Raw genomic sequence first — 25,613 nt, 5'->3', positions numbered from 1 at the left:
CTCTATGTGGCCCTGTGATGGACTGGTGACCTGTCCAGGGTGGACCCCTGTGACCCTAAATAGGAATAAGGGGGTATAGATGATGGATGGATGATGCTAAGATTAACTTTATGTGCAATAATACTTTAATCATGCTTTTCTGAAACATGTAACTGCTTGAGTTTTCATGACAGTCTTGTGTGTCTACTTGCACACTACCTTTGTATCACATTTGGACCAGAATCATAAAAATTATTTTATTTTGTTAAAGCATCATACACATGAACACACTATTTTGACTATTTTTATATCAAGGACAAAAGAAGAACCTATTGTAACAAATTCATTTTTTTGCTAAAATATAACATTGTACCCCACTTGCCCGTATTGGTCTGTTCACAGTTATAATATGCAGCACATCATATTGTACAGACATGTCCTTCATAGTCTAGGCAGATACAGCTTTCACCACCAGGAAAAACGAAAAGAAAAAAAATACAGAAACAAGCTTGTATAAGATATTAAAAAAACTTCACCTAATGTAAAAATCAACAATATGTCCTACAGGTTACTATAGGTGTCCTTTTGATCTCCCTAAACTACAGCATTCCTAAGTTCAGAATGAACACAGCTGAAACTTTGTGAAAGACCAGTTTTCACTTTATATGCAAATGAAGATGAGAGGAAGACGGTGGGGGTAAGAGGCAGCTGAAGAGCTTCCATAATCAGTCACTGGCTTTGGAGTAGCAGCTCTCGCAGTGGACTCTCCCACCATGTAGGAACATGCCGAAAAGGAGGTCTCCCATTGGCTTATGACACACATCACACTGCAAAAATGATCCGTTTAGAACATGTAATATGTAATAATAAGAAAAAGATAAGGGGAGAGCAGTGTTTTTATCATCTGTAATAAAACTGTCATGTTCCATAATACACAATTCAGAAAACTGTTGTAGCTTTGAAAACACAATTAGGCCTAACCGGTTAAAGCTTTGATGCATGGGCTGACAATGTGTAACAGCAAAATGTAATTTGTTTTTGAAGTTTTTATTATAAATGTTAAAGGAATAGTTCAATAATTTGGGAAATAGCTTATTGGCTGCCTTGTTACCACCCTCGAATCACTTTAGCATGAGAAACCTTTTGCCTTGCTTGAGTGTAAAAACGTTTTACAGGGGGCAATGTGACAGACTACTTCTTGACCACAAGCAGTCACATTTTTGAGTCTTGTAGGCAGTGCTCTGTTTGGCACAAACCATATATAAAATGTTTGGCTTTTTATTAAGCTGGTAGGTGACCTTTTTAAACTAGATTTCCCCCCATTCACACTATTTATGCTAAGCTGCTTATCCAACTCTTAACAAAACAGGTGAATATACATATTGTACAAAAACTCCTTTTCAGGCAAACAAAAGCTAAACTTTTTCCAGGTCAGTCCCATCAAGGACATGTAAATATAGCCAACATTTTTCCAGGCCAGTAAATACCACATTGTATTTCAAGCAGAATTGTATCAGAGCAGACACATGAATTACCTTGAAGCAGGCAGGGTGGCAGTTGATATTGAGATGCTCAATGGTGATCTTGGCATCATTGCCCACCTGCTGTCCACAGTATGTACAGGTGGATGACAACGAGGGCCTGGGGAAGACACAAATAGACATTTTTGTTTGGCCACTGACTCAAACATCTCTTGCGCAAACACAGATATGTCTGGTTACATAACCTGTGACATTTTTCAGTGCAGTGTGAGGGATTTTAGTAAGTGTAAATAATCCTTTGATGCTCCCACTAATGAACAGGCTTGGCAGAATTTCTGACCTGCTGCGTGCATCATATTTTGGTTAAAAGTGGAAATAAAGTAGCGTGAGAAAGGGCTCATGCTTACAGCTGGTTTAACACAGCTTCAGAGGTCTATGGTGCTAACTGGAGTAAGCGGAACAGATGTCGTAAGAGTAACTGACAGCTTGATGTTGGAGAATCTGACGCATCGTGGAAATAAGACCAACTATTTCCTAAAGAAAATGTACGTGTGCAGTTGAATTATAGCATATATTCATTTAAATTGTTGAAGTGGCAGCTCAATACAAACGTGGCAGTTAAAATCAAAATGCGAAAAAGAGGCTCAGGTTTCATTTGAAGTGTACGTTCCATGTATGCGTGTGAGTGTTGAGTGGATTTAATGTTACACTTGAAGTGAAAACTCTGAAAGGAGGTGAAATGTCGTCATGAAAGTATTAAATTGAGCTGGAACTTCTAAAAGATTTGGTTAAAGTGTATTACTGATGAAAAAATGACAGAAGATACCAACTTAAGCATCCGCTGAGGGTTAAAAGCACTGATAGTTAAGGTAAGCAGTTTTTAAACAGTGGAAGGTTTGGGTTTTTTTTTTTTTGTGAAAAGGTTAAGACCTTAGACTTGGGAGGATCTGAATTGTCAGTCAACGTGTAACCACAGAGAGGAGTTAAAATGTCAGTTCAAAAGAAAGATGCAGTCGTATTGCCACTTTATGTGAAATTGATAAAAGCAGCTGAAAAGTCATCTGAGGAGCTAACGATAAAAACAGATTAGATTGAGAAAGGGCTCAGGTTTAGATCAGGTTTAATACAGGTTAAGAGATTGTGTTATTACCTGGAGTAAGTGGAGGGGCTGCTGTAGGAGTAATTGACAGAGCTTGATGTCAAATAATCTGACCCACTATGGAAACAAGAAAAAGGCAAATCATCAAATAATCATCTTTATTTAGCAGCATTGTTTAATCAGTAATCTTATTAGGAAAGCAAGGAGAAGACCTACCGATCAGCTGTGTCTCTGGCGTTGTACAAGGACATCTCTGTTGTGTTGACATACTCCTTCACGTATACGACCCCCCTTGAGTTAAGAAAATAGCGATTTAATATGTATAGTTAAAATAGAGTTGTCGTTATTTATTCTAGTTTTGTAAAATCACTCACTTCTTGGTCTCAGGTTCTGGTGTCTGGACACGTCGATCTTCTACCACAGTCCTGGAATAGGTTCCATAACTGGAGAAAAAAAGAGAGAGAGAGAGCGCTGCAGCGTCTTTCATCATCTTTCACTCATCGATGACAGCCGTGTGATGGGTTATACAGGACTCAACATCTGTCAAATGTAACTCAGGAGATAACCATTTTCTGCCACTGCTTGTTAATGGCATGTGGTTTAACAGGCTGTGATTTGACAAAAGGACATCTCTAATACACATCATTAATCTGACATCTGGAGACGGATAATTAGAGGGAAGGAAATGAGGCCGAATTGAAAGGCAATGGCAGAGTAGATCTTCTCATTTCACTTCAGTAACAGAGTCGAGACAAGAGACTGTATAACCAGGCGTCACAGGGGAGTGGCAGGTAACTTTAGATCGTATTAAGGAGAAAGATGCGTTCCCATGGGGGTTGGCCTAAATCTTTCAACCCCTGACTGAAACTGTTGTGTTACAAGCACAGAGACAAAAGCAAGTAGGTGTAAGTGTAAAACAAGCCCAGATTATCTTAACATTAGATAACTATTGGCTAATTTAAGTTCAATTAAACATTTGATCCAACGATAGAAAAACGTTAATTCTTTTTTTATATTTAACTTTCAACCACATCCTTGTTTAACGTTTCAGAAAAGACCAAAAACTCAAGCTTAAAGCCAAGTGCCTTTACAAAAAGTAAGAAAATCAACAGACCAAATAGAAAATATAACACTCTGGAGAAAACATTCTCACATTATGCTCCGTCTGACATTAACAAGATCATAAACTTACCGATCCATAGCGGGCTCTGGCTCACTGTATTTCTCCCTGGAAAGAATGGAAAGCTATATTAGACGTTTACTGTAGGCTGTGTCAATAAGCTGGACACTATCCAGTGAACAACAAGTCTGCGAGTTTTATACGAGTATGAAGCTTTTGACACAAAGCCCCAGGGAGGTCAGGCTTTATTGCCCAGGTGTGGTCTGTTTTCTGTTGTGCTGTAGCATTGCCTCATCCTGAACCCTCCTCCCATTCATTGTAACTGTAAACACCACCTACATGCGTCTCATATTATCAGTTCCCTCAAATCTCCAAAAGCTTTTGATTATAAGGTGGGAGCTTTCATAAAAATTTCAAAGGTTTTTCCCAACCTGATGGTGGTGATGGTAGTGACTCTCTTCGTCTCCTCAAAAGGAGGGCTACAAAAGGGGGGGGACAGAGGATATTGCTGTATTATTAGTCTGGCACAGTTGAAATAGTGACAGTATTAAAGTAAAAAATAACAAGTTGATATTTAACTTGTTTTCAGCTAAATGGTCGACAGCCACAGAATTTTAAGGTGCTATAATCACATTGCTAAAATAGAAAAAATAGTAGTGCTTTAATAGGCATTGAATGAGCTCAGCAACAGTAGACATACCTTTCCTCCTCCTCCTCCACCGAATCCGACTCCTCGCCTGCAGTGGATGTGACAGTATAGACAGTGGGTGACGTCCACTTTGCCCATGGGGAGCTATTTTCCGTGGACCTTTAGCAAAACAAAATATTGCAGCATGACAGGATCACAAATGTTTAACTATGTATACTGGAAAAAGGAATAAATAAAGGATGAAGAGGGATCTGTTTACCTCCATTGTGAGGTAAAGTTGTAACAAATATATATCTGACCTATTTTTATCAGTATCACTGCACAATGTCATCTGGCTCAATGAGTAGATGCTGTAAAAGCCTGGTTACTTCACTATGGAAGGAGGTTATGGGAAGGAAAGGAGCAGATATGCACCCAGAGAGATTTTAATAAAAAAAGATGACTCACTTTCTCTCAAACTTGATCAATGTATGTTCATCTTCAGGTTGTTCTTCTGGTTCAGCTTCTTGGCTTAAAGGGGACATATATTGAAAGGCTTTTAGCACATAATGGGTGTGGTTGGGTGCATGTAGGTGAATGGAGATGTAGATAAGTGTAGATGAGTGGCCTGCATTGTGTGGAAGTGATACAGTGAAGTGAATTGTGTCATCACCTCTTTTCTGTGCCAGTCTCCTCAGGTGTGCTGGTTTCCCACGTGCGTGTCCATGACCGCCGGCTGCTGAAGAGTCAAATTAGGGATTATCAGTTAATTTTGTGGATTATTTTCTTAGTCTATTATTTGTTTTACCTAGAAAATGGCAAGAGTGAGTGAGTGAAAATGTCCATCACAATTTTCCTGAGCCCAGTCTTATGTCTACAGATGGCTTGTTGTGCCCATCTAACAGTGCAAAACTCAATATATTCAATGTTAAAGTATTTAAGGAAAATAAAAACAGCATAGTGGCCTGCATTGTGTGGAAGTGATACAGTGAAATGAATTGTGTCATCACCTCTTTTCTGTGCTAGTCTCCTCAGTTGTGCTGGTTTCCCACGTGCGTGTCCATGACTGCCGACTGCTGAAGAGTCAAATTTGGGATTATCAGTTCATTTTGTGGATTATTTTCTTAGTCTGTCTACACATGGCTTGTTTTGCCTACCTAACAGTGCAAAACCCAACATATTCAATATTACAGTATTTAAGTAAAACAGCAAATGATCAATTAACAAATGGAATCAGACAATGTTTGGCATTTTTGTTTGTAAAATGACTTAAACGATTTCAGAGTTTATCAAAATTCCAATGAATTTTCTTTCTAATTGACTAACAGATTGTCCATTTGAGAAAAAAACAGCCTTGTCTTATTTCATTTTTAGCTCAATTTCAGAAAATAGTTGGACCTTATTTCTGGCTTTGGCTCTTCGTTCTAAATGAATTTGGTTGACACACAAATCAACATAAGCATATCAATAAGAGGTATTGTAGCTACTGTGCCCATTTCTAGCTGCTGCTGATGAATAACAATTATTGCAATAACTTACAAAGTGAAGCAGTTGCAGTAATGAGGATATTATGTAGTAACATGATCACAATCACTGCTACAAACAAAGGTTGCAATAGAGCAAAAGGGGAATTTTCATTATCATTCACGTACCTGTTGATGGAAATATCTGTGAGGGGCTGGAGCAGGTCAGAGGAGCTGCTATAGAGAAAAGTGGCTCATAATCAGAAACTGTTGCATTATGCATGCTGAGATGCTATCTGGCTGGCTGGAAAACAGTCACAGCTCCAAACCAATATGATTACCTGTTAGGGGATGTGGTCCCTATCGGATATGGATCAAACGGATCAGCCGAGCTGAAAAACAATTTCACACTGATTTCACTCTCAATTGTCAGCATGGCCCATCTTGTGTCAGAGGAATTCTGATCACATTGACTCATAATGGAAAGATTTAATGCAGTTTGAATGGTAAACAGAAACATAGAGGAACCAGGAGCCAAACTCAATCAAAATCAGAATCTGGATGTCTTCGACAAATGGAAAAACTATTCTGCTGCTAAATGGGTAAATCAATGTATTGCAGGTTTTCTTCACCTGAAATGAACTCTGATTCCAGTCAATGAAAATGAAACTAACAGTTGACTAGCTGAGTCATTACTATTAGCAAATCTGTTTTCAAATATTAAAGCTACAAGAAATCTTTCCTATAGACAATTATTTTTGTTAACCATATTAAAGTTGATTTGCATTGTAATGGCTTGATAATCTGACAATTCAGTCCCATTAGAAGAGGTTTTGACTTATCTTTCACACTGTCACTTGGCTAAACTATTACTTATCCATCTTACATTAACATGGCTATTACATAGCCTTTAACAAAGATATATTATAGCACTAGCCCGTATGTAACATAGCAGTAAATGAACTACCGGGATTCAATGGCTGTAGTTGTCACACGTGAACTCCAGCGATCTGCAGTGTCCTTTTTCCTGTAAAGGCAGAGGTACGGATGAATGGCATGATAGGAGGAGAAAAGAGTCCAAATAAAGGTTAGTGTGGTTTGTCTCATACAGTATTTACAATGCAAGTCCATTAGAAAAGCGAGAAATCCAATCAAGTATTTAACAAGCATGAATATGAATATAGTCCAGAACAGACTTCTTTCAGTGCTTTCTCAACTTTTGTCAGTAGTGATGACAGTTTTGGTGGTTATAGTGACTGTTTCTGCGAGGCTGGTGGGCAAAGAGACACAATGCAGCGATAGAAAGAGTTAGTATAAATCATTACCAGGCAGATGTGAACAGAATGCATTACTAAGCAGGAACAGCTCTGTTATATAGATAATTGTTTAAGAGCAGCCTGTCATCTCTCACTGCCTTTGTGTTTCGTTGCCTGTATGCTTTTCCTCCTTTCGCTGCATGCTGAGGCTGACGGAGGCAAAACAAAGCCGCAATACTAATCAATACAGAACATTCTCTCCTATTTCCAGTCGCTCCTCAGATAAGACGTGGTTTCTGTTTTAAAGTATTAGTCACTTCAGGAAGCTTACAACTGTGTTTCTATCTAATAGGGAGCATGGGTTAAAAGAGAATGCTGGAAGGCGAGGAGCCGTGATTTATGAATCAAACGTGAGGTGGATGGGGTTTATTAAAACCTCAGGGAGCTGGATTATTTTTTTGGTCCCTTCATCTGTAATAATAAGAATTAATGGTACACAAAGAGGGAGGGATGGGGAGCAGAAGCCACCACGTCAGTCTCTTTCTCACCTGAGTGGCTGTGTGTTAATTGCAATGAGATCGTCAGCCAGGAGATCCAGGCTGCCACTGGTCTTTGCTGGTTTTGCCTCACTAAAGACATCAAACACAAAAGTCAAACACAGAGCAAAGTTTGTGTGCAAGCTCCCTTGAAACTGTATATCCAACTTGGGCAAGGTAAGTTGAGGTAATGCATCAACTTGCTACTGACAAGGGAGCTTATTGATTTTCCACTGATGAAAGGATAATTCTTCAAATAATTCTGTATTTGAGGCTTGGGTGGGAAAGTGCTTGTTCTATACCTGTCTAGTCTGCTACTCAGATCCTCACTCCAGCGTCCTGGGCTGGGGGGAACAGGTTCTGCTGACGCCTTTGGACTGTGGAAGCAAAAAGACGAGAGGAAGAGGAAGTGGAGACAGTGATGAACAAAGGGGTATTTAGGATTTAGAGGAGATTTCGGAGCCAGTTGAGGTAGAGGAAAGGAAATCATTAAAAGTCCAACACTGCCACCCTGTGGATGATATTCAGAAGATTTGTCAGGTGGGCTGCTTAACTGCACAATCAGAACTTTTTTTTTTTTAAATCAAACCCATCATTTAGAGAAAAAGAGATCATCTGTTTTGGTTTAGAGTTGCTGAGCACTGAGCTGGCTTCTTTTCAACAGTGGAGATAAAAACAGTGGAGAAAAAAAATACTGTGCACCTGCTTTGGCACATAGTGTATACACACATCTCTATAATATTTGTTTAAGTGCCTCATTTAATCAAGGCTAATTTGGGTAACCCTCTTGTGTAAGGTAATTCTAGGCACCTAAAATGGAGATGTGGGTTATTTTGTGTTTACTATGAAGTGAACACAGTGGCACTTAGCCACTATCTGTTTTCTTGCCAACCGTGCTATGACATTAATGAGGAGAGCTGTTGTTTTTATTTTATATATATACCTATCCTCTGCAGAGGAAATAAACTTTCATTATCAGATGGCCTGTTTTTACAGCTGGAGGCATGAATATGTTACTGCTATGGTAATCTTCTTTTATTATTATTATTTATATTGCTTTCTGCTGCTTTCGTCTTTTTTCTTTTTCTAGTAACTGGTTGACCTTGTGTGAAAAGTGAGAAAATGAGAGTGCCCCACAAAGCTGTGAGTGTGTCAACACATACCACAAAAATACACTTGATCACCTAAAAGCACATTCAAATCTTTGCTTATTCTTAGTTTTATGATATTCAATTACGACAAAAATGAAACATGTTATGCGGAAAGCAGTGCTGGAAGAAGTATTTAAAAGCAATACAAAAATAATGTAAGGAACTTGTACTTAAAGTATCAAAAGTAAAAACACTCAGAGCTGAAAAACCTCCATTGACAGAAGCTGAGAATGACCGTGTTTGCAATAATTTTTCTTATCTCGAGATCACAGGATAATTAATACGTTACCTCGAGATAACAAAGCTTGTTTTCTCATACCAACAAGATAATTTATCTCATTATCTTGAGAAAACAAGCTTTGTTATCTTGAGGTAATGGGTTATTTTATCTTGTGATTTCAAAATAATGTTTTGGCATTATAACAGAATAATTTTATCTTGTTAAAAATGTATTGTAAGCACAGCCATTTTCATCTTCCCTGTAATTTTAATATAAAATGTTACTAACAAGAAAAATTGTGAAATAAAACATACTGAATAAATAATACATCTTCCTTTGAAATATTGTGGAGTAGCACTGTAGAATAGCATGAAATAGAAATACTCAAGTGAAGAACCTAAAATGTAATTAATTATATTAATCTAGTAGTAAATCACATACACTGCTACAATATGTGGCTACATTGATTATAGGTGAAAATCTGACCTTGGCTTTGGAGACAGTTCAGATCCTAGCTCTGGTTTTGGTTCTGTCTTCACTGTGATCGCTGTTACAGTAGACACTGGAGCAGAAGATTTTGGGACATTAGAAGTCAGGGCAGGGGTCACTAGTACCCTTGATTCTGCTACAGCTGAATGAGTTACTAGGGCGGCTGGCTTTTGGACAGTTGAAGTTTGGGCATGTGTTTCCAGAGTAGCTGATTTTAGAACAGTTGACATCAAGTCAGGAGTCACTTGAGCAGTTGATTTTGAGACAGTTGAAGTTGGGGCAGGGGTCACTGGAGAAGGTGATTTTGGAACAGTCGAAGTCAAGTCTGGGGTCACTGTTGGTATTGGGGCAGGGGTCAGTGAAGAAGCTGATTTTGGGACATTTGAGGTCAAGTCAGGGGTCACTAGAGCAGTTGATATTGGGACAGTTGAAGTAGTGGCAGTTTTCACTGGAGCAGTTGATTTTGGGAGTGTTGAAGTCAAGTCAGGGGTCACTGGAGAAGTTGATTTTGTGTCAGTTGAAGTTGGGGCAGGGGTTACTGGAGCAGTTGATTTTGGGACAGTTGAAGTCAGATCAGGGGTCACCGGAGCTGTTGATTTTGGGACAGTTGATGTTGGCGCAAGGGTCACCGTAGCAGGTGATTTTGTGACAGTTGAAGTTGGGGCAGGGGTCACTGGAGCAGGTGTTTTTGTGTCAGTTGAAGTCGGGGCAGGGGTCACTGGAGCAGTTGATTTTTGGTCAGTTGAAGTCGGGACAGGGGTCACTGGAGCAGTTGATTTTGGGAGTGTTGAAGTCAAGTCAGGGGTCACTGGAGCAGGTGTTTTTGTGTCAGTTGAAGTCGTGGTAGGGGTCACTGGAGCAGTTGATTTTGGGACAGTTGAAGTTGGGGCAGGGGTCACTGGAGCAGTTGATTTTGGGACAGTTGAAGTTGGGGCAGGGGTCACTGGAGCAGGTGATTTTGGGACAGTTGAAGTTGGGGCAGGGGTCACTGGAGCAGGTGATTTTGGGACAGCAGAAGTTGGGGTAGGGGTCACTGGAGCAGGTGTTTTTGTGTCAGTTGAAGTCGGGGCAGGGGTCACTGGCGCATTTGATTTTGTGTCAGTTGAAATCAGGTCAGGGGTCACTGGAGCAGTTGATTTTGGGACAGTTGAAGATGCGGCAGGGGTCACTGGAGTAGTTGATTTTGGGACAGTTGAAGATGGGGCAGGGGTCACTGGAGCAGGTGATTTTGGGACTGTTGAAGATGGGGCAGGGGTCACTGGAGTAGTTGATTTTGGGACAGTTGAAGTGGGGGCAGGGGTCACTGGAGCAGGTGATTTTGGGACAGCAGAAGTTGGGGTAGGGGTCACTGGAGCAGGTGTTTTTGTGTCAGTTGAAGTCGGGGCAGGGGTCACCGGCGCATTTGATTTTGTGTCAGTTGAAATCAGGTCAGGGGTCACTGGAGCAGGTGTTTTTGTGTCAGTTGAAGTCAGGGTAGGGGTCACCGGCATAGTTGATTTCGTGTCAGTTGAAATCAGGTCAGGGGTCACTGGAGCAGTTGATTTTGGGACAGTTGAAGTCAGGGCAGGGGTCACTGGAGCAGTTGATTTTGGGACAGTTGAGGTTGGGGCAGGGGTCACTGGAGCAGGTGTTTTTGTGTCAGTTGAAGTTGGGGCAGGGGTCACTGGAGCAGGTGTTTTTGGGACAGCAGAAGTTGGGGCAGGAGTCACTGGAGCAGGTGTTTTTGTGTCAGTTGAAGTTGGGGCAGGGGTCACTGGAGCAGGTGATTTTGGGACAGCAGAAGTTGGGGTAGGGGTCACTGGAGCAGGTGTTTTTGTGTCAGTTGAAGTCGGGGCAGGGGTCACTGGCGCATTTGATTTTGTGTCAGTTGAAATCAGGTCAGGGGTCACTGGAGCAGTTGATTTTGGGACAGTTGAAGATGCGGCAGGTGTCACTGGAGTAGTTGATTTTGGGACAGCAGAAGTTGGGGTAGGGGTCACTGGAGCAGGTGTTTTTGTGTCAGCTGAAGTTGGGGCAGGAGTCACTGGAGCAGGTGTTTTTGTGTCAGTTGAAGTCGTGGTAGGGGTCACTGGAGCAGTTGATTTTGGGACAGTTGAAGTTGGGGCAGGGGTCACTGGAGCAGTTGATTTTGGGACAGTTGAAGTTGGGGCAGGGGTCACTGGAGCAGGTGTTTTTGTGTCAGTTGAAGTTGGGGCAGGGGTCACTGGAGCAGGTGTTTTTGTGTCAGTTGAAGTCGGGGCAGGGGTCACCGGAGCAGGTGTTTTTGTGTCAGTTGAAGTCAGGGTAGGGGTCACCGTAGCAGGTGTTTTTGTGTCAGTTGACACTGGGGCAGGGGTCACCGGAGCAGTTGATTTTGTGTCAGTTGAAGTCGGGGTAGGGGTCACTGGAGCAGGTGATTTTGTGACAGTTGAACTCGGGGCAGGGGTCACCGGAGCAGGTGATTTCGGGACAGTTGAAGTTGTCGGGGCAGGGGTCACCGGAGCAGGTGATTTTGTGACAGTTGAAAACGGGGCAGGGGTCACTGGAGCAGGTGATTTTGTGACAGTTGAACTCGGGGCAGGGGTCACCGGAGCAGTTGATTTTTGGTCAGTTGAAGTGGGGGCAGGGGTCACCGGAGCAGTTGATTTTGTGTCAGTTGAAGTCGGGGTAGGGGTCACTGGAGCAGGTGATTTTGTGACAGTTGAACTCGGGGCAGGGGTCACTGGAGCAGGTGATTTTGTGCCAGTTGAAGTTGGGGCAGGGGTCACTGGAGCAGGTGTTTTTGTGCCAGTTGAAGTTGGGGCAGGGGTCACTGGAGCAGGTGATTTTGTGCCAGTTGAAGTTGGGGCAGGGGTCACTGGAGCAGGTGTTTCTGTGTCAGTTGAAGTCGGGGCAGGGGTCACTGGAGCAGGTGTTTTTGTGCCAGTTGAAGTTGGGGCAGGGGTCACTGGAGCAGGTGTTTTTGTGTCAGTTGAAGTTGGGGCAGGGGTCACCGGAGCAGGTGATTTCGTGACAGTTGAAGTCGTCGGGGCAGGGGTCACTGGAGCAGGTGATTTCGGGACAGCTGAAAACGGGGCAGGGGTCACCGGAGCAGGTGATTTCGGGACAGTTGAAAACGGGACAGGGGTCACCGGAGCAGGTGATTTCGGGACAGTTGAAGTCGTCGGGGCAGGGGTCACTGGAGCAGGTGATTTCAGGACAGTTGAAAACGGGGCAGGGGTCACTGGAGCAGGTGATTTCGGGACAGTTGAAAACGGGACAGGGGTCACCGGAGCAGGTGATTTCGGGACAGTTGAAAACGGGGCAGCGGTCACCGGAGCAGGTGATTTCGGGACAGTTGAAGTCATCGGGGCAGGGGTCACCGGAGCAGGTGATTTCGGGACAGTTGAAAACGGGGCAGGGGTCACCGGAGCAGGTGATTTCGGGACAGTTGAAAACGGGGCAGGGGTCACTGGAGCAGGTGATTTCGGGACAGTTGAAGTGGGGGCAGGGGTCACCGGAGCAGTTGATTTCGGGACAGTTGAAAACGGGGCAGGGGTCACCGGAGCAGTTGATTTCGGGACAGTTGAAGTCGGGGCAGTGATCACCGGAGCAGGTGATTTCGGGACAGTTGAAGTGGGGGCAGGGGTCACCGGAGCAGTTGATTTCGGGACAGTTGAAGTGGGGGCAGGGGTCACCGGAGCAGGTGATTTCAGGACAGTTGAAGTCGGGGCAGTGGTCACCGGAGCAGTTGATTTCGGGACAGTTGAAGTCGGGGCAGTGATCACCGGAGCAGGTGATTTCGGGACAGTTGAAGTGGGGGCAGGGGTCACCAGAGCAGGTGATTTCGGGACAGTTGAAGTGGGGGCAGGGGTCACCAGAGCAGGTGATTTCGGGACAGTTGAAGTCAGGGCAGGGATCACCGGAGCAGTTGATTTTGGGACAGGGGTCAGGCCAGAAGTTGCTGGAGTAGGTGACATTAGGTTTGGTGATGCTGGGGTAAGTTTAACTAGCGGGGTGGCAGATGCGTCTTTTGCTTTAACAGACACTGGTGCAGGGTCTTCTTTCACAGGCACTGGTGTAATCTTTGAAGCCACTGGTTCATTAACAACCCTGTAAACCACATATATAATAAATATATATTAAGCAACAAAAGTCAGTTGTTGCACTGGAAATAGAAACATGACTCAAGACTCACATTTTCCCTGGTTTGGGCTCAGACACAGAGGCAACAGATGTGACAGGGACAACAGAGGAGGGAGGCAGAGAGGAAGCAGGTGCTGGAGTTGTATTAGACTCATCATCATCTGTAATCTCCACCCTGGACAAAGCCCACATGCACACACGATTGAATGCAAGTTGTCCATGCACACATAAAAGCAGACAGACAAGATATGATCACAAACTTGAATCTTAAATGTTTTTTATTTGAAGGATCCTTTACCTTTTGGCCACAAATGATGAACTACTGTTTTCAGGTGGTGCTTCTTGAGACCTGAGATTTTCAACAAATGTATTTCAGAAATACCTCCATAAAATATGACAATTTATAAAAATTTTAAATGCGCCATTTTTAAATAAGTAACACACTTATTTTACCCTATGACTTAACAATTCCACCCAACAGGTTGAGTGTTAAGATTAGCAGGAAGAGAGTCACTTAGACAATACATACTCATATTTCTTTGCAGCAGAAAGCACATAAGACCGTTGTCTGACTGAAGATGTTTTCAGAACATTGCTGGCTGCCTCCGTGCTGTAAAATGAATCAATATAATGTTCATTTAATTTCATTCCTGGGAATGTGATGATGTTATTTGTGTGGGGAGCATCTTACCGTTTCTCCTGCTCATCCAGGCTAAGCTGGCCCTCCTGCTTCTCTAAACCAGACCTCATAGTGTGGGGGGCTCTAAGAAACAGAAACAAACATTTAAACTTCCTGGAAATATGTTCTCACTCAGTTATCAGTAGTTAACCGATTTGTGCCTGCTCACATTTTCTTGTAGCTCGCTGAAGGCTTTTTGGTGAACTGGGTTGTTCCACTGTAAAAGAAAAAAATAGACAATATCAATGTGTGAAGCAGAGATGTCAATCAAAGTGTATAACTGGTCACATTGTTAACTCTGCTTATTCAATTTAGGGTTTTTACCTGAAGCCATTAGATGCTGTGGGCGACGCAGGCGCGTTGTCTAGTTTAGTGAAAACACCTCTGAACAAAAAACAAGAAGTAAGCTTACTTTTAACCTATAACTTAAGTAGAAAATTCTGTTATCCATCTTTGTCCTTGGGTAAGGTGTGACTTTCTAGTTACGAATTGGTTGACTAATTGTGTGAGCCAGAAAGTGACCACTTACTTAAGCTTTTCCAGATGTTAATGTTGCTAAACTTCTGCTTATACTTGTACAGTGAATAAATACTGAAACAAATTGACACTAATTTCATAGTTTCATGAGTCAAGTCGTACCTGATCAGATATCCTGATGATGGCAGGCTAAGTTCAAAACAGAGATTCATTATCAGCAAAGTCATGTTGTATGGAAGGATTCAAAGTGCCTGGTAGATATCCATGAGACATCTGAATATTTACCTTTCTGTCTCAGACTTATTGGGTGGCGGAGCGGACTGTGTTGGTGAAGACACTGAACTGCTCTCAATTGGGTCTCCATTCAAACGCCTGGCTCTTACTTCTGCAACCCTGCATGGATACACAGGATCTTGGTACATTCTTTTCATATAGTGGTGGATAACCTGCTCAGAACTTTATTTAAACATGTGGTTTACCAGGGTTTCTCCTCTGCGGTTTCACTCTGAAGTTCACCGCGGGGTTGCAACCAGCTGCCATCTCCCTTCAGTTTGGTCCGCACTTTGGTCGTAAGAAACACATCTGATTTGCCCCCCTCTGAGACACAAACACGTGTATGTCACATATCCGCATAACAAACAACATTATGGTTCACTGTAGGCTGCATCCTGAAATCCTAATCACAGTCTGCTTCATAGAAGTCATGAGTCAGACACCACATAATCAACAACTTGTGTTTAGGCAGAAATTTAGAGCAATGACAGAATCTGCAGAGTCAATAGCCCGGTGCAAAAACACACCCTATGCTTTTAAAGAAGGAAACACGTTATCTCACAGTGAAATCAATCAGATCTTGCTCACCTTTCGACATGCTTGTTCTAGAGGTTTCTCTCTTCTTTCTTCTGTTCTCTTTACAGGTCGTCTGAAAAAAAAAAAGATATTGACACCACAATGACAGAGACTGAATTAAAACTGTGTTTTCAAAACTGTGTTTTCAAATGGTCCGTCCGATACTATGTTCCCTCCCAGTAAGGAATATGTGCTCTGCAAAGCATTCCTGTCTCATCAGTGAGACATGTAGTTCTTCCTGTTCTACCACTTCTAAAAAAACATCTGCCGTATTCTATATGATCCCTTGTGTTCAGACACAAAATATACTCACAGAGAATGATTTATTTGATTGGGGAAATATTGCGTCTTTCCACACATATCCAAATTAGTTAACTATTCAGTTATTTACAGTAAAAAAGTGAACTGCTCAAAGGCAAACCCACTTCCCGAAGGAACTTAAGAAAAGGAAAACACTAATGAAACACTGATGAGTGTTGCCTTATCTGAAAGTAGGCAGAGACTACAGCTTATGCAAAAGTGCAGAGTGCTGCCAAATTCAAATGCAAATAAAACTTGTAAAACTCCTGGGGCTGTGAATTCACTCCTTCTAAAGCAAGTTGCCACAGTATCTCTTGAGGATATTGTCCTGAATATTAGTGACAGAACAAATACGCTGAGGGCTTAGAAGGAGTATTTACCCTGGGTTTAGCACACTGGTCCACATGAGATAAATGATTAATGAAAAGCAATGGAAAGGGAGCTGGATAGACAACTTCACTGACAGGGAAACACCCAGAAAAATTAGAGTAAACACTCCCAGTCAGCTGTTTATACTTTCAACAAACACATTTTGGTCTTAAAATTGCTGATTATTGAATGTTATAGAAAGTATTATCTAAATCCTGTTGTTAATAACTCACCTATCAGCACTTTCTATCCAGCAGAGCAACGTCCACGTAGTTCGGTCTAGAGTCTGCGATCGTGTGTCCCACTGAGTGTGTTCTCTGTCTGACAGGTGTCTCAGTCGCTGAGCTAGTGAACAGGTACGGGCGTGAGCATTAACAAGCTCAGCCAGTCAAGGAAGGTAGATGTTGGGTGGAGCAGTATGTGTTTGTCTATTCGTGTGTGTATGTGTGTGAGGCAGAGACAGAGAGAGAGAGAGAGAGGTTGCTAAGAAGTAATTTTTGTTTACTATATCTGTGCTTTGTTCATGGGAGTCAGCAAGCACATACCTGCCATACAGGTGGCTGACAAGCAGTTCTAAGAATGAGCGAGGCAAAGGGAAGAGGGATGACACGGTGCGCTGCATGGCACACTTAGATGACATGACTCGCAGCAACATCTCCTGTGAGAACGCTCATGCTCACTGGGTAGGAAAACCCAGAAAGCACACACATCATTAAAATGAGAATAAGAACACCATACACCACAGATAGTTGTCCACACACCACTATAATAACATATAATCCTACATGGCATTAGTATTTTTTTTTTATTTGAGTTTGAACTGAATCTTTGAAATGAAGGTTTGAAAGGGATCTGACATTCAAATTTCTTACATGATCAGTTTGAGGAAAAAAAACATAACTGATTTTAAGTCTAGGAGTACTTAGAGCAGACACAAAGGCAGATGAAAGCCTATGCTAAACAAAATGTTTGTTCAAGTTGCGGTACATCTTGTTTGTATAAGAGAAAGCGAGGAAAAATGATTAGCTCTCAGCAACTGCCCGACAATTTCTCCAACAATTGGCAACAAAGAGCACTTTCTGACACAATTGGCCACAGTACGAACTCACTGAAAACACAACATGGAGATCAACCAACCACTGTTTCAGTACAACAACAAAATCAATCTCATGCATGCTGTGCATACATTTATAGAGCCTTTTCAAATCTGAAATGGGTGTGAATAGATTTCGCAATATGTGGAGAAAAGATAGGTGAAAGAGGAAATTAGCAAGTGTAGGAGCCAAAGTTTCACCCTGGTGAGCGCACAGCCAAGTATAAAGGTTCTACCTCGATCCCGCTTTCCCCTGAACTAGAAACCAGTCCAACAGCCTTGCTTGGTGGTTGACTCTAGCAGTGAATCATAAGGGTGCTGCTGGCGTAGAATTAAAATGAGAATGCAAAGTATCTGAACTTACCCCCCACCTTGTTGTCACCACACCAAGACAGGGAATGACAAAAATGTTTCACCCAGAAAAGACAAACTTCTGTAGCAGCTGAGCAATAGACCTAAACACGAACACTATGAAAATCTGAAATGTCTTCTGTACACTTAACGTTTCCTTTTTCCTTCTACTTCAGACTTATTTTTTGATTTTTCTACATGTATATATATTATTGACTTATGACAAGCGCATTGAGAGCCACTGTACCAAAGTCACATTCTTTGTGTGTTCAACATACTTGGCAATAAAACTGATTTTGATGAATTACTCCAGTTAAACAGTTTCAAAATTTTAAAATAGCCAAGTGACAGATGGAATGTGGAAACAGAAGGATTGTAGCTCACCATGCATTTTCATTTTCTCTGCCCATCCCATTATTGTATTCAATGACTGTACCTGAAGACTATTCTAGCAGTTTGCTTAACTTGTAGAAACACATGCCATCCTGATGATATATAGTATCTAATACCAGTGTGGCTCAGTTACTGCAGTATTGAGAGAGGGGTTAGATTATGTTTGGAATTTGTCATAAAAGCGTGTGAGAATAAGACGCCTATGGTAGATATGTAGACCCCAAACATTAATTCCATATGAATCACAAGTGAAGTCTCCTAAAGCAATACACAAATGCCCATAGATACATTGAAACAGATACTGATTGAATTTCAATGTAACTGTCTATGTTATGTGTCAAAATGCCCACATAAAAATATGTATTTTGACTTATCAAATGGGTGCCATCTAAAGTTTTGGTGTGTTTAGTGTAATTCTTCCGTTTTTTTGCTTTACCTGGACACTATTTTCTTTCTCAGCTATGGTGCAGCGATTGTTACACAAAAATGAAATATTGTACTAAAAAAAAAAAAAAAAGTTTGGAAAACACCCATTGGATATGTCTGACTGCTTATTGTCTTTTTCTGAACTTCACATTGTATTTTACACAGAATGAGGACTCGTACTTTGGAATCACATTAAGGGATCCCTTTACAGCCAGCACAGACAGGATGAAGAATTACAGTAACCATAAAACTCTTGCAATGTACATACTGGGAATGTGAGAAAACTGGACTTCTACTTTAAACTATGGGCTTTCCGAAACATCGGCAGAGATTTACCTTCAATCGGCTAAAAGAGCATGAATGAGGTTGGCCACAGGTTTTGATAAACCTGGCTCACAGTCAGCAGTCATGTTCTTTTACTCCAAACTAGATAACTATTTCTTAATGAATCTCACTTAGCACATGAGGCCACTGCCATCCAGAATCAATAAAAGGCCTTCCCCAAACTGTTACTGCAAAGTTGAAGGCCCATTGACTAACCATGAAAAACAGCCCCAGACCAAAAGATTAAACAATAATCAGAGAGCCATTATTTAATGGGATGTATTAAGGCACTTTGACATAAACAGCAACATCTCCATGTGTGTACAGCACATCTGTAATGCTTCAGTTTTCACAGTGTAAGATCAAAATATTTAAGTTGTCAAAACTGTGCTTTAACTCTTGGTAGATACTGCAATATGACGATCAAAACCAAAACTCTCTGCTGCCATCTGCTGCTGAAAACTGAACATAAACGCTGATAGAAATTCTCCAGATTGGGAGTTTTGAATAAGGATTAAACTGTTTGTTTCCTCATTTTGAATTGTCTATTCAGTAGTGTGACTGTACTAACACAAACAGACTTACACATCAACTCTATGCCGTCAAGACCCTTGTCTGAGGTGAGGGTAACTCTGCACTGTGCGGGCAATGCCCTCCTTCAGACTGACTACTGGTTTGTAGCCCATGTCCTGCTTTGCACGTTCACAGCTGTAATAATGGTGTGTGCCAGCTAGAGCCACTCTCATGGGAGTAAAGGTGGGTTTTAATGACACAAGAGGACGCAGGATCAGTGCCAGCAGCCACAGGAGCAGGGCCAGTCCGTAGACAAGTGCGTAGGGCAGGTGGTAACGTGGAGCATTGTATCCCAGACCTACCAGGACCTCAGACATAAAGTCCCAGAATCTAACCGGCTCATCGTTAGTGATGTGATACGGCTGAAAAGTGAAACAGAGCATAAAAGACAAATGATGTAATGTATGTATGCAAATAACAATATGCGTTCATGAGCAGCTCTGTTTTAGATTTTATTCTCACTCACTTTTCCACATATAGGGGAGTCTGGTCTGAGGCGCTCAGCAGCCAGGATGTGTCCATGAACTACATTCTCCACAAAGGTGAAATCCACCAGGTTGGTCCCATCACTGCAGCAAAGGGAATACAGAAAAATGTCACTGAGCACAGAGGATCTAGGAAACAGCAATCAACAGACACTCAGCACACCAGCAGAGGAAACTATAAGCTGAACTACATCATTACTAATTTCAACTATTCACATGCAAGGGAGTAGTGGGCAGGCTGCTGAGTGAGTGGCTGAAGAGGGAGAAGAGGGTTTTTGAGTAGGCTGAGAGATGATATGACGGAATTCAGTATTTTCAATCAAATTCGCTGCAATCTCAAAGAAATGTGTTTTGGCGCAAATAGAAATACTGTCACCATTACAGATGTTAGATAAATTATTTGTGTGCAGCATTTCATATTTAATTCTATTAGCCTATTAATATCAAAATGATTCCCCTGAGTTCAGGTTTGGAGAGCATGAAATTTCTATCATGCACTGGCTCATGTTAGTTTCCGGTACAGTGACTCCATTAAGTCCGATTTTTAAGTATTTTTCAGCTGTCACTGCTAAAACAACTGCCATTTATTATATTTCTATTAGTAAAAAAAAGCAGTTAAATTGGCATTAGTGCAATACACCAATCATGACGACTCCTCTTCCTAAATTCCTGACTTCCTTTGTCTCACACTGACCAAACAAATGAAAAATGCAGCTCCTTTTCTTGGACTTTGTTCGCTGTGGCCGTCAGCCAGCAACATGATCAATACGTTTGTCTCCACACTGAGAGAGGGGCGGAAGCACCTGCCACAACACTCCATGGATTATTTAAATCTTCTATAGTGACACTGATCTGTCTGTCACCTATTTAACCTGTAAACTGTACATACATTCACAGTTTCCACAGTGAAACAAAGTGGCTGTGTTGTAGCCAACTGTTGCTACATTTTTATTTTTAGCAAAAGCCCAAATATTATTTCCTCTGGAGAATCACATTATTATTTTTCTGGGTTGTGGTTAATTACAGGGAGTTTTCAGTTTTGCTGCTTAAATGTAATAATAATGTATTCGAAGCATTACTGCAAGCATGGATGTTATATTATCACTGAAGTAAATAAAAGTATAAGGCAACAAAGAGGGGGCCCAATAATAAAAACATAATTTATAGTAGTCAGCCTGTAAGTTACTGTAGATTGGGAAGTCTGCTGTCTGCCTGCGATTTACCCAATGATGAACTTCATCTTTCCCCTACGAGCCGTGTCCACGAGGATAGGAACCAGCTGTGGGTCGCGAGGGCCAAAGATGCCATGAGGACGGATGGCAACTGTGAGGAATCCATTCTCCTTGTCACATGCCTCCAGGACCATCTAAAACAAAAAGACAACATATCAAATACAGCTCAGTCTTCTCTCTCATACATGTGACTGTGAAAGGTGTGGAGCATGTGACAGGAGGAACATGGACAGGGTTCAGTACAGACACATAACCACAGCTATATTCAATGTGTCTCCATTTCAAAGACACCTACATTTCAAGTAGGTTTAGGAAAAGAGATCCATACAAAAATGAGGAAAACATGCAAACTACATTTGGAATATAAATGAATCTAAAATTTTTATTTTTTGTTTTTCCTGTGGTAACACTGCCAAACCACCAGGCCACACCTACGATTCCAAAAAACTGAAAATATGACGCTCCTACCTTCTCCTGCTCAATCTTCGTCTCTGTGTAGTAGTCAATGGGCTTCTTGGCGTATGGCAGATCCTCTCTCCCGTTCTTAATGTCTGACCCTTCAAACACCACGCTGGCGCTACTCGTCAGGACCAATTTCTGCCCAGGACAAACAGTTTAGAAAACTTTCATGCCATTTCATCCTTCAACTGTAAATGTTACACATAAACAAGTGTAAAGCCCAGTCTTTCATCCCCTGACTGCCCTCACCTCCACCCCAGCCTCGATGCAGGCCTGTATAAGTGTGCGCGTGCCCTGAATGTTGACCCTCTCAAACAGCTCACGGTTATCACTGCCAGGGGCAGGGGAGGCACAGTGGAAGACCAGGGACACATCCTTCAGAGCTGGCAACAAAGCCTGGGAGAAAATTAAACACACACTGAGAGTAACAGATGCAGCAAAACAAGAGTCTTTGTGTTTTTGTTGTTTTTTTTTTTTTAGAAAAATGTTGGAAAATATCTGTTCATTTACAAATTGCATGGTATTACAGGTATGCAAACACTGCATTTTAGTGTTTTCCTTTCCAAGCCGAGTTTAACAGTGTCTCTCACACAGCTGGTATCTAATATTTTTCAATGTACAGGCCTAATAGTTAAAGGGTCGGGGTGCTGGGCCATGCAAACCGTACACGTCAGAGCCTTAGTTACAATACACTGAAGAAGAACGTCCTCACCTGCTGGTCACACAGGTCCCCCTGATAGAAGGTGACACCAGGCAGCTCACGGCTCTCACGGATGTCAAACACAGACACGGAGTAGCCGCGGTCCAGCAGCTTCTCCACCAGGTGAGCGCCCAGGAAGCCAGAGCCCCCGATGACCGCACAGCGCTTATTACGCTGCGGATGCAGAACAGACAATGCGTGTGAACCAAAAAAGAAAAAAAAAAACAACAGCGCCTCAGCATCGCGTTAGTTAAGTGAAAAGCTGCACAGAAACGTTGCAACTCACCGGTCGGACACGTGTGGCCATAATGAGTGAAAAGGTGAACAGCAAAGTAGAAAAAAACAAATATGACCTTACATGAAGAATAGTCGGTAACAACACGTGCTCCTAAATATCTACCACACAAGTAAACAATGTTATTGAAAAACTGTGAAACTAAACAGCGTACAAAGCGTGAGCTGCACGAATCAGCTGAGTGAGAACTGCTCTGTGATTGGCTGAGATATCGACCTGTACGAAGGTGACGTTTAGGTTCAGCCAATGATATTCAGAGCACGTCAAAGAACGCCACAAATTCAACCAATCCGAGAACGCGAGATGATTGTAACCCACAGGCCACGCCCCCTGACGCGCTGACAGACCAACATCCACATCTATATAGTGTGAAATGGTGAATTTAGTTATTACGTTTATATAATACAATCAGTAAAAAGTAACGGAATTGATGTTAATATTTTTCAGTAATATTTATCGATATTTTATACATGTATATCGACAGTAGTGCAAATTACTGCATGAAAGAGAAGAGAAAATAGAAGAAAAGACATGAAGACTATGAAGCTGATCCGTATATTTTGCATTTAACTATGATAAGAAAAGAAACATTACTGTTTTCCTGAGGCTATACCGCATGAGCAATCTAACGAGGTTTACATTTGTCTCTACTGCTCTGAATTTTCTGGTCGTGTCTTGCACCACGTGATTCTCAGAAACCAATGAGCCCTTTGCCCGACTGGTGTGTTTGGCTTTTACACCCTCTTATGCCTGCTAATGTTCAGCTTTACCATCTCAACGACCATAAAACCACGGGCTTGCCTGCTGGCACAAAGGGTAAACAAATCAAACATGTCGACTCCATGACAGCAGCTGATGGGAGGCAATACCTGTGTTGCCTTCGTTTTTTCTGCACATTTAAGCAGCCGATCCTGCGAAAGCAAAGCTTTGAGGAATAAGAGGCGTAACCAAACGCTTAGTGTGCGCCACTGATGTAAAGCAGACACCGTTTTGTGATCCTCTCCTCCCTAAATGATAGGGAGGCTGCATTGCCCAGAGGGAAAAACCCTGATTGCCTAACAGATCTGCAGGTTCTTTTATTTTTTTCATCCAACTGATGGTGAGTGAAAATGTCTTTGATGATATCTTTCAATCTTATAGGTAGCTGATCTTTCACATGGCTCTCCCCTTTTGTGTCCCCACCAGGCGACTAGCGCCAAGAGACCATCCCTGCAGGGTCCGGTGCCCCCTCCCCGTAAGAAGACAACCCCCAAACCTGAGCTGACCGAGGAGCAGAAGCAGGAGATCAGGGAGGCGTTTGAGCTTTTTGACACTGATGGTTCTGGATACATAGACGTCAAAGAGCTCAAGGTAAAAAGGCCCAAACAGTGATCACAAGCGACAGGAAGAGAACCAGTTGCACTGTCATTATCTAACGTGTTATAATTTTCTAACACTGTACCAGGTTGCGATGAGAGCCCTGGGGTTTGAACCAAAGAAAGAGGAGATCAAGAAGATGATCGGTGAGGTGGATCGGGATGGCACGGGCAGGATCTCCTTTAATGACTTCCTTACTGTCATGACACAGAAGATGGTAAATATCTATGTCAAGAACTTAAAAATTCAACTGTCTTGAATTTCCCATTAAAGTGAGTTTCTGGTTTTATCCCACACACATACCACTCAGACCATGGATGGATGACTGAACATTTGGAAAAAAAAAAAATCAATCAAATGACTAGAAAGAGATGAAAAAAACTATAGGAGATAGCAAAGCTAACACAAAGTGAAGCAAAATGGCCACATAGAGAGACAACATGATTCATCCAATATGTGGCTCTTTCTCTTACATAATCCGTGCACGACTCTGGCCACATTTCACCTAGTTTGTGATGTTATTTTGTTTTCTCTTTTACAACTATGGCAAAACTGTGATTTGTTGTAAAGCAGTTCTTCTCTCCAATTCAGGCTGAGAAGGACTCCAAAGAGGAGATCCTGAAAGCTTTCCGCCTGTTTGATGATGACGAGACAGGCAAGATCTCATTTAAGAATCTGAAGAGAGTAGCCAAAGAGCTTGGAGAGAACCTCACAGATGAAGAGCTGCAGGTAAGGCGCATAATTATGCACTCTGATATATGAACAATAATGCCTGACCAATGAAGGCAGCCTACATTACATTACTGTAACATACAGGCTCTATGTGTTTATAAAACCAAAGGCCATGACCGCATTTGAATAATGCCAGCACAACATTTGATTATAAATGTTATTGGGTTGCTTGTTCCATCCCTCCAGTCTTCTTTTCATTTCCTGTTGAATTGTGTTTCTGAAGGAAATGATAGATGAAGCAGACAGGGATGGAGATGGAGAGGTGAACCAGCAGGAGTTCCTGCGCATTATGAAGAAAACCTGCCTGTACTGAAGGAGGTGCATGAAACAAGGTGTATTGGGGACCACTGGTGACTTTACATGTAATGCTGCTTCTATATCTAATTCTATCTTCAAAATTCCACTTTCTTGTTATTTTGTCTTGTGATATATTTTCACTTGAGTTACTCAAATGACTTAGAAAAAAACATCAACAAGAAGTCTGGTCAAATGTTAAATTATCCTCCGAGTTATGTGATAATCTACATTAGGTTTCCCAAAAACAGTGCAAGAATGTTCTTTTTCATTTTGGAAATGCTGCATAATTTAATGAAGAACACAAAGATCTTATTACTTTTCAGGAAATTTCTCAATGCCTGTCTCAGTACAATGACAAACAGTCCATTTCAGTGCTTTTGATAGCAGAGTTTGTGTATTATGTTAAAACTATGTGCAGTGGCAACTCCAGCATTTCATCTTCAGGCGCTCATTGCTGGTTTTCCATAAAAGTTTGTAATGTGAGCAGTTTGTTAACCGCTGATTTCTGTGGGGGTGTGGACTCACCTCAGTGGATTTGTGCCTCTTCAAGGAGTAGTCATCACAATCAGGGACACTGCATGACCTTTCTGCCCAAACGTCCCACTGTCTTTAAAATAAGATTGATTGTTGATGTATTTTTGTTGTAGCACTGAATATTTAACCTTCTGTTGTGTATACTTATCCTGTTTTCTTGTAT

At 41.9% G+C, this 25,613-nt stretch overlaps 3 protein-coding genes across 9 annotated transcripts; 1 reads left to right on the top strand and 2 right to left on the bottom strand.

The window, feature by feature from the left end:
• Positions 1-221: 221 nt before the first annotated feature.
• On the bottom strand, positions 222-16,571 carry znf185 (zinc finger protein 185 with LIM domain). Of its 7 annotated transcripts, none has more exons than XM_026330681.1 (28): positions 16,434-16,571; positions 15,544-15,604; positions 15,162-15,279; positions 14,968-15,075; positions 14,845-14,871; positions 14,530-14,589; positions 14,375-14,422; positions 14,218-14,289; positions 14,056-14,136; positions 13,825-13,875; positions 13,579-13,701; positions 9,420-13,493; positions 7,865-7,939; positions 7,575-7,655; positions 6,738-6,797; positions 6,112-6,162; positions 5,960-6,007; positions 5,318-5,383; positions 4,981-5,046; positions 4,776-4,838; positions 4,380-4,487; positions 4,111-4,158; positions 3,752-3,787; positions 2,934-3,002; positions 2,776-2,850; positions 2,611-2,676; positions 1,515-1,620; positions 222-806 (listed from the first exon to the last, which is right to left on the bottom strand). In XM_026330681.1, the coding sequence occupies exons 2-28, from the start codon at positions 15,551-15,553 to the stop codon at positions 705-707; spliced, it is 5,892 nt and encodes a 1,963-aa protein (XP_026186466.1). In that variant the 5' UTR covers positions 15,554-15,604; positions 16,434-16,571; the 3' UTR covers positions 222-704. The 7 variants fall into 7 exon arrangements, with proteins under 7 accessions (XP_026186466.1, XP_026186467.1, XP_026186469.1 ...); XM_026330682.1 differs by having other exon boundaries at positions 4,981-5,043; XM_026330684.1 differs by having other exon boundaries at positions 5,318-5,380.
• Positions 16,572-19,041: 2,470 nt separating this feature from the next.
• Positions 19,042-22,676, bottom strand: nsdhl (NAD(P) dependent 3-beta-hydroxysteroid dehydrogenase NSDHL). The gene is made up of 7 exons (XM_026330643.2): positions 22,523-22,676; positions 22,249-22,410; positions 21,786-21,932; positions 21,546-21,674; positions 21,069-21,211; positions 19,827-19,929; positions 19,042-19,722 (listed from the first exon to the last, which is right to left on the bottom strand). Exons 1-7 carry the CDS (start codon positions 22,541-22,543, stop codon positions 19,390-19,392), a joined length of 1,038 nt encoding a protein of 345 aa, XP_026186428.1. The 5' UTR covers positions 22,544-22,676; the 3' UTR covers positions 19,042-19,389.
• Positions 22,677-23,167: 491 nt separating this feature from the next.
• On the top strand, positions 23,168-25,464 carry cetn2 (centrin, EF-hand protein, 2). The gene is made up of 5 exons (XM_026330417.1): positions 23,168-23,630; positions 23,717-23,881; positions 23,976-24,104; positions 24,479-24,616; positions 24,843-25,464. The coding sequence occupies exons 1-5, from the start codon at positions 23,628-23,630 to the stop codon at positions 24,930-24,932; spliced, it is 525 nt and encodes a 174-aa protein (XP_026186202.1). The 5' UTR covers positions 23,168-23,627; the 3' UTR covers positions 24,933-25,464.
• The last annotated feature ends 149 nt before the right edge of the window (positions 25,465-25,613 follow it).

This window comes from Mastacembelus armatus, chromosome 10 (genome assembly GCF_900324485.2).
Source record: "Mastacembelus armatus chromosome 10, fMasArm1.2, whole genome shotgun sequence".
Taxonomy (NCBI): Eukaryota; Metazoa; Chordata; class Actinopteri; order Synbranchiformes; family Mastacembelidae; genus Mastacembelus; species Mastacembelus armatus.
This window is presented reverse-complemented; position numbering and strand designations above follow the sequence as displayed.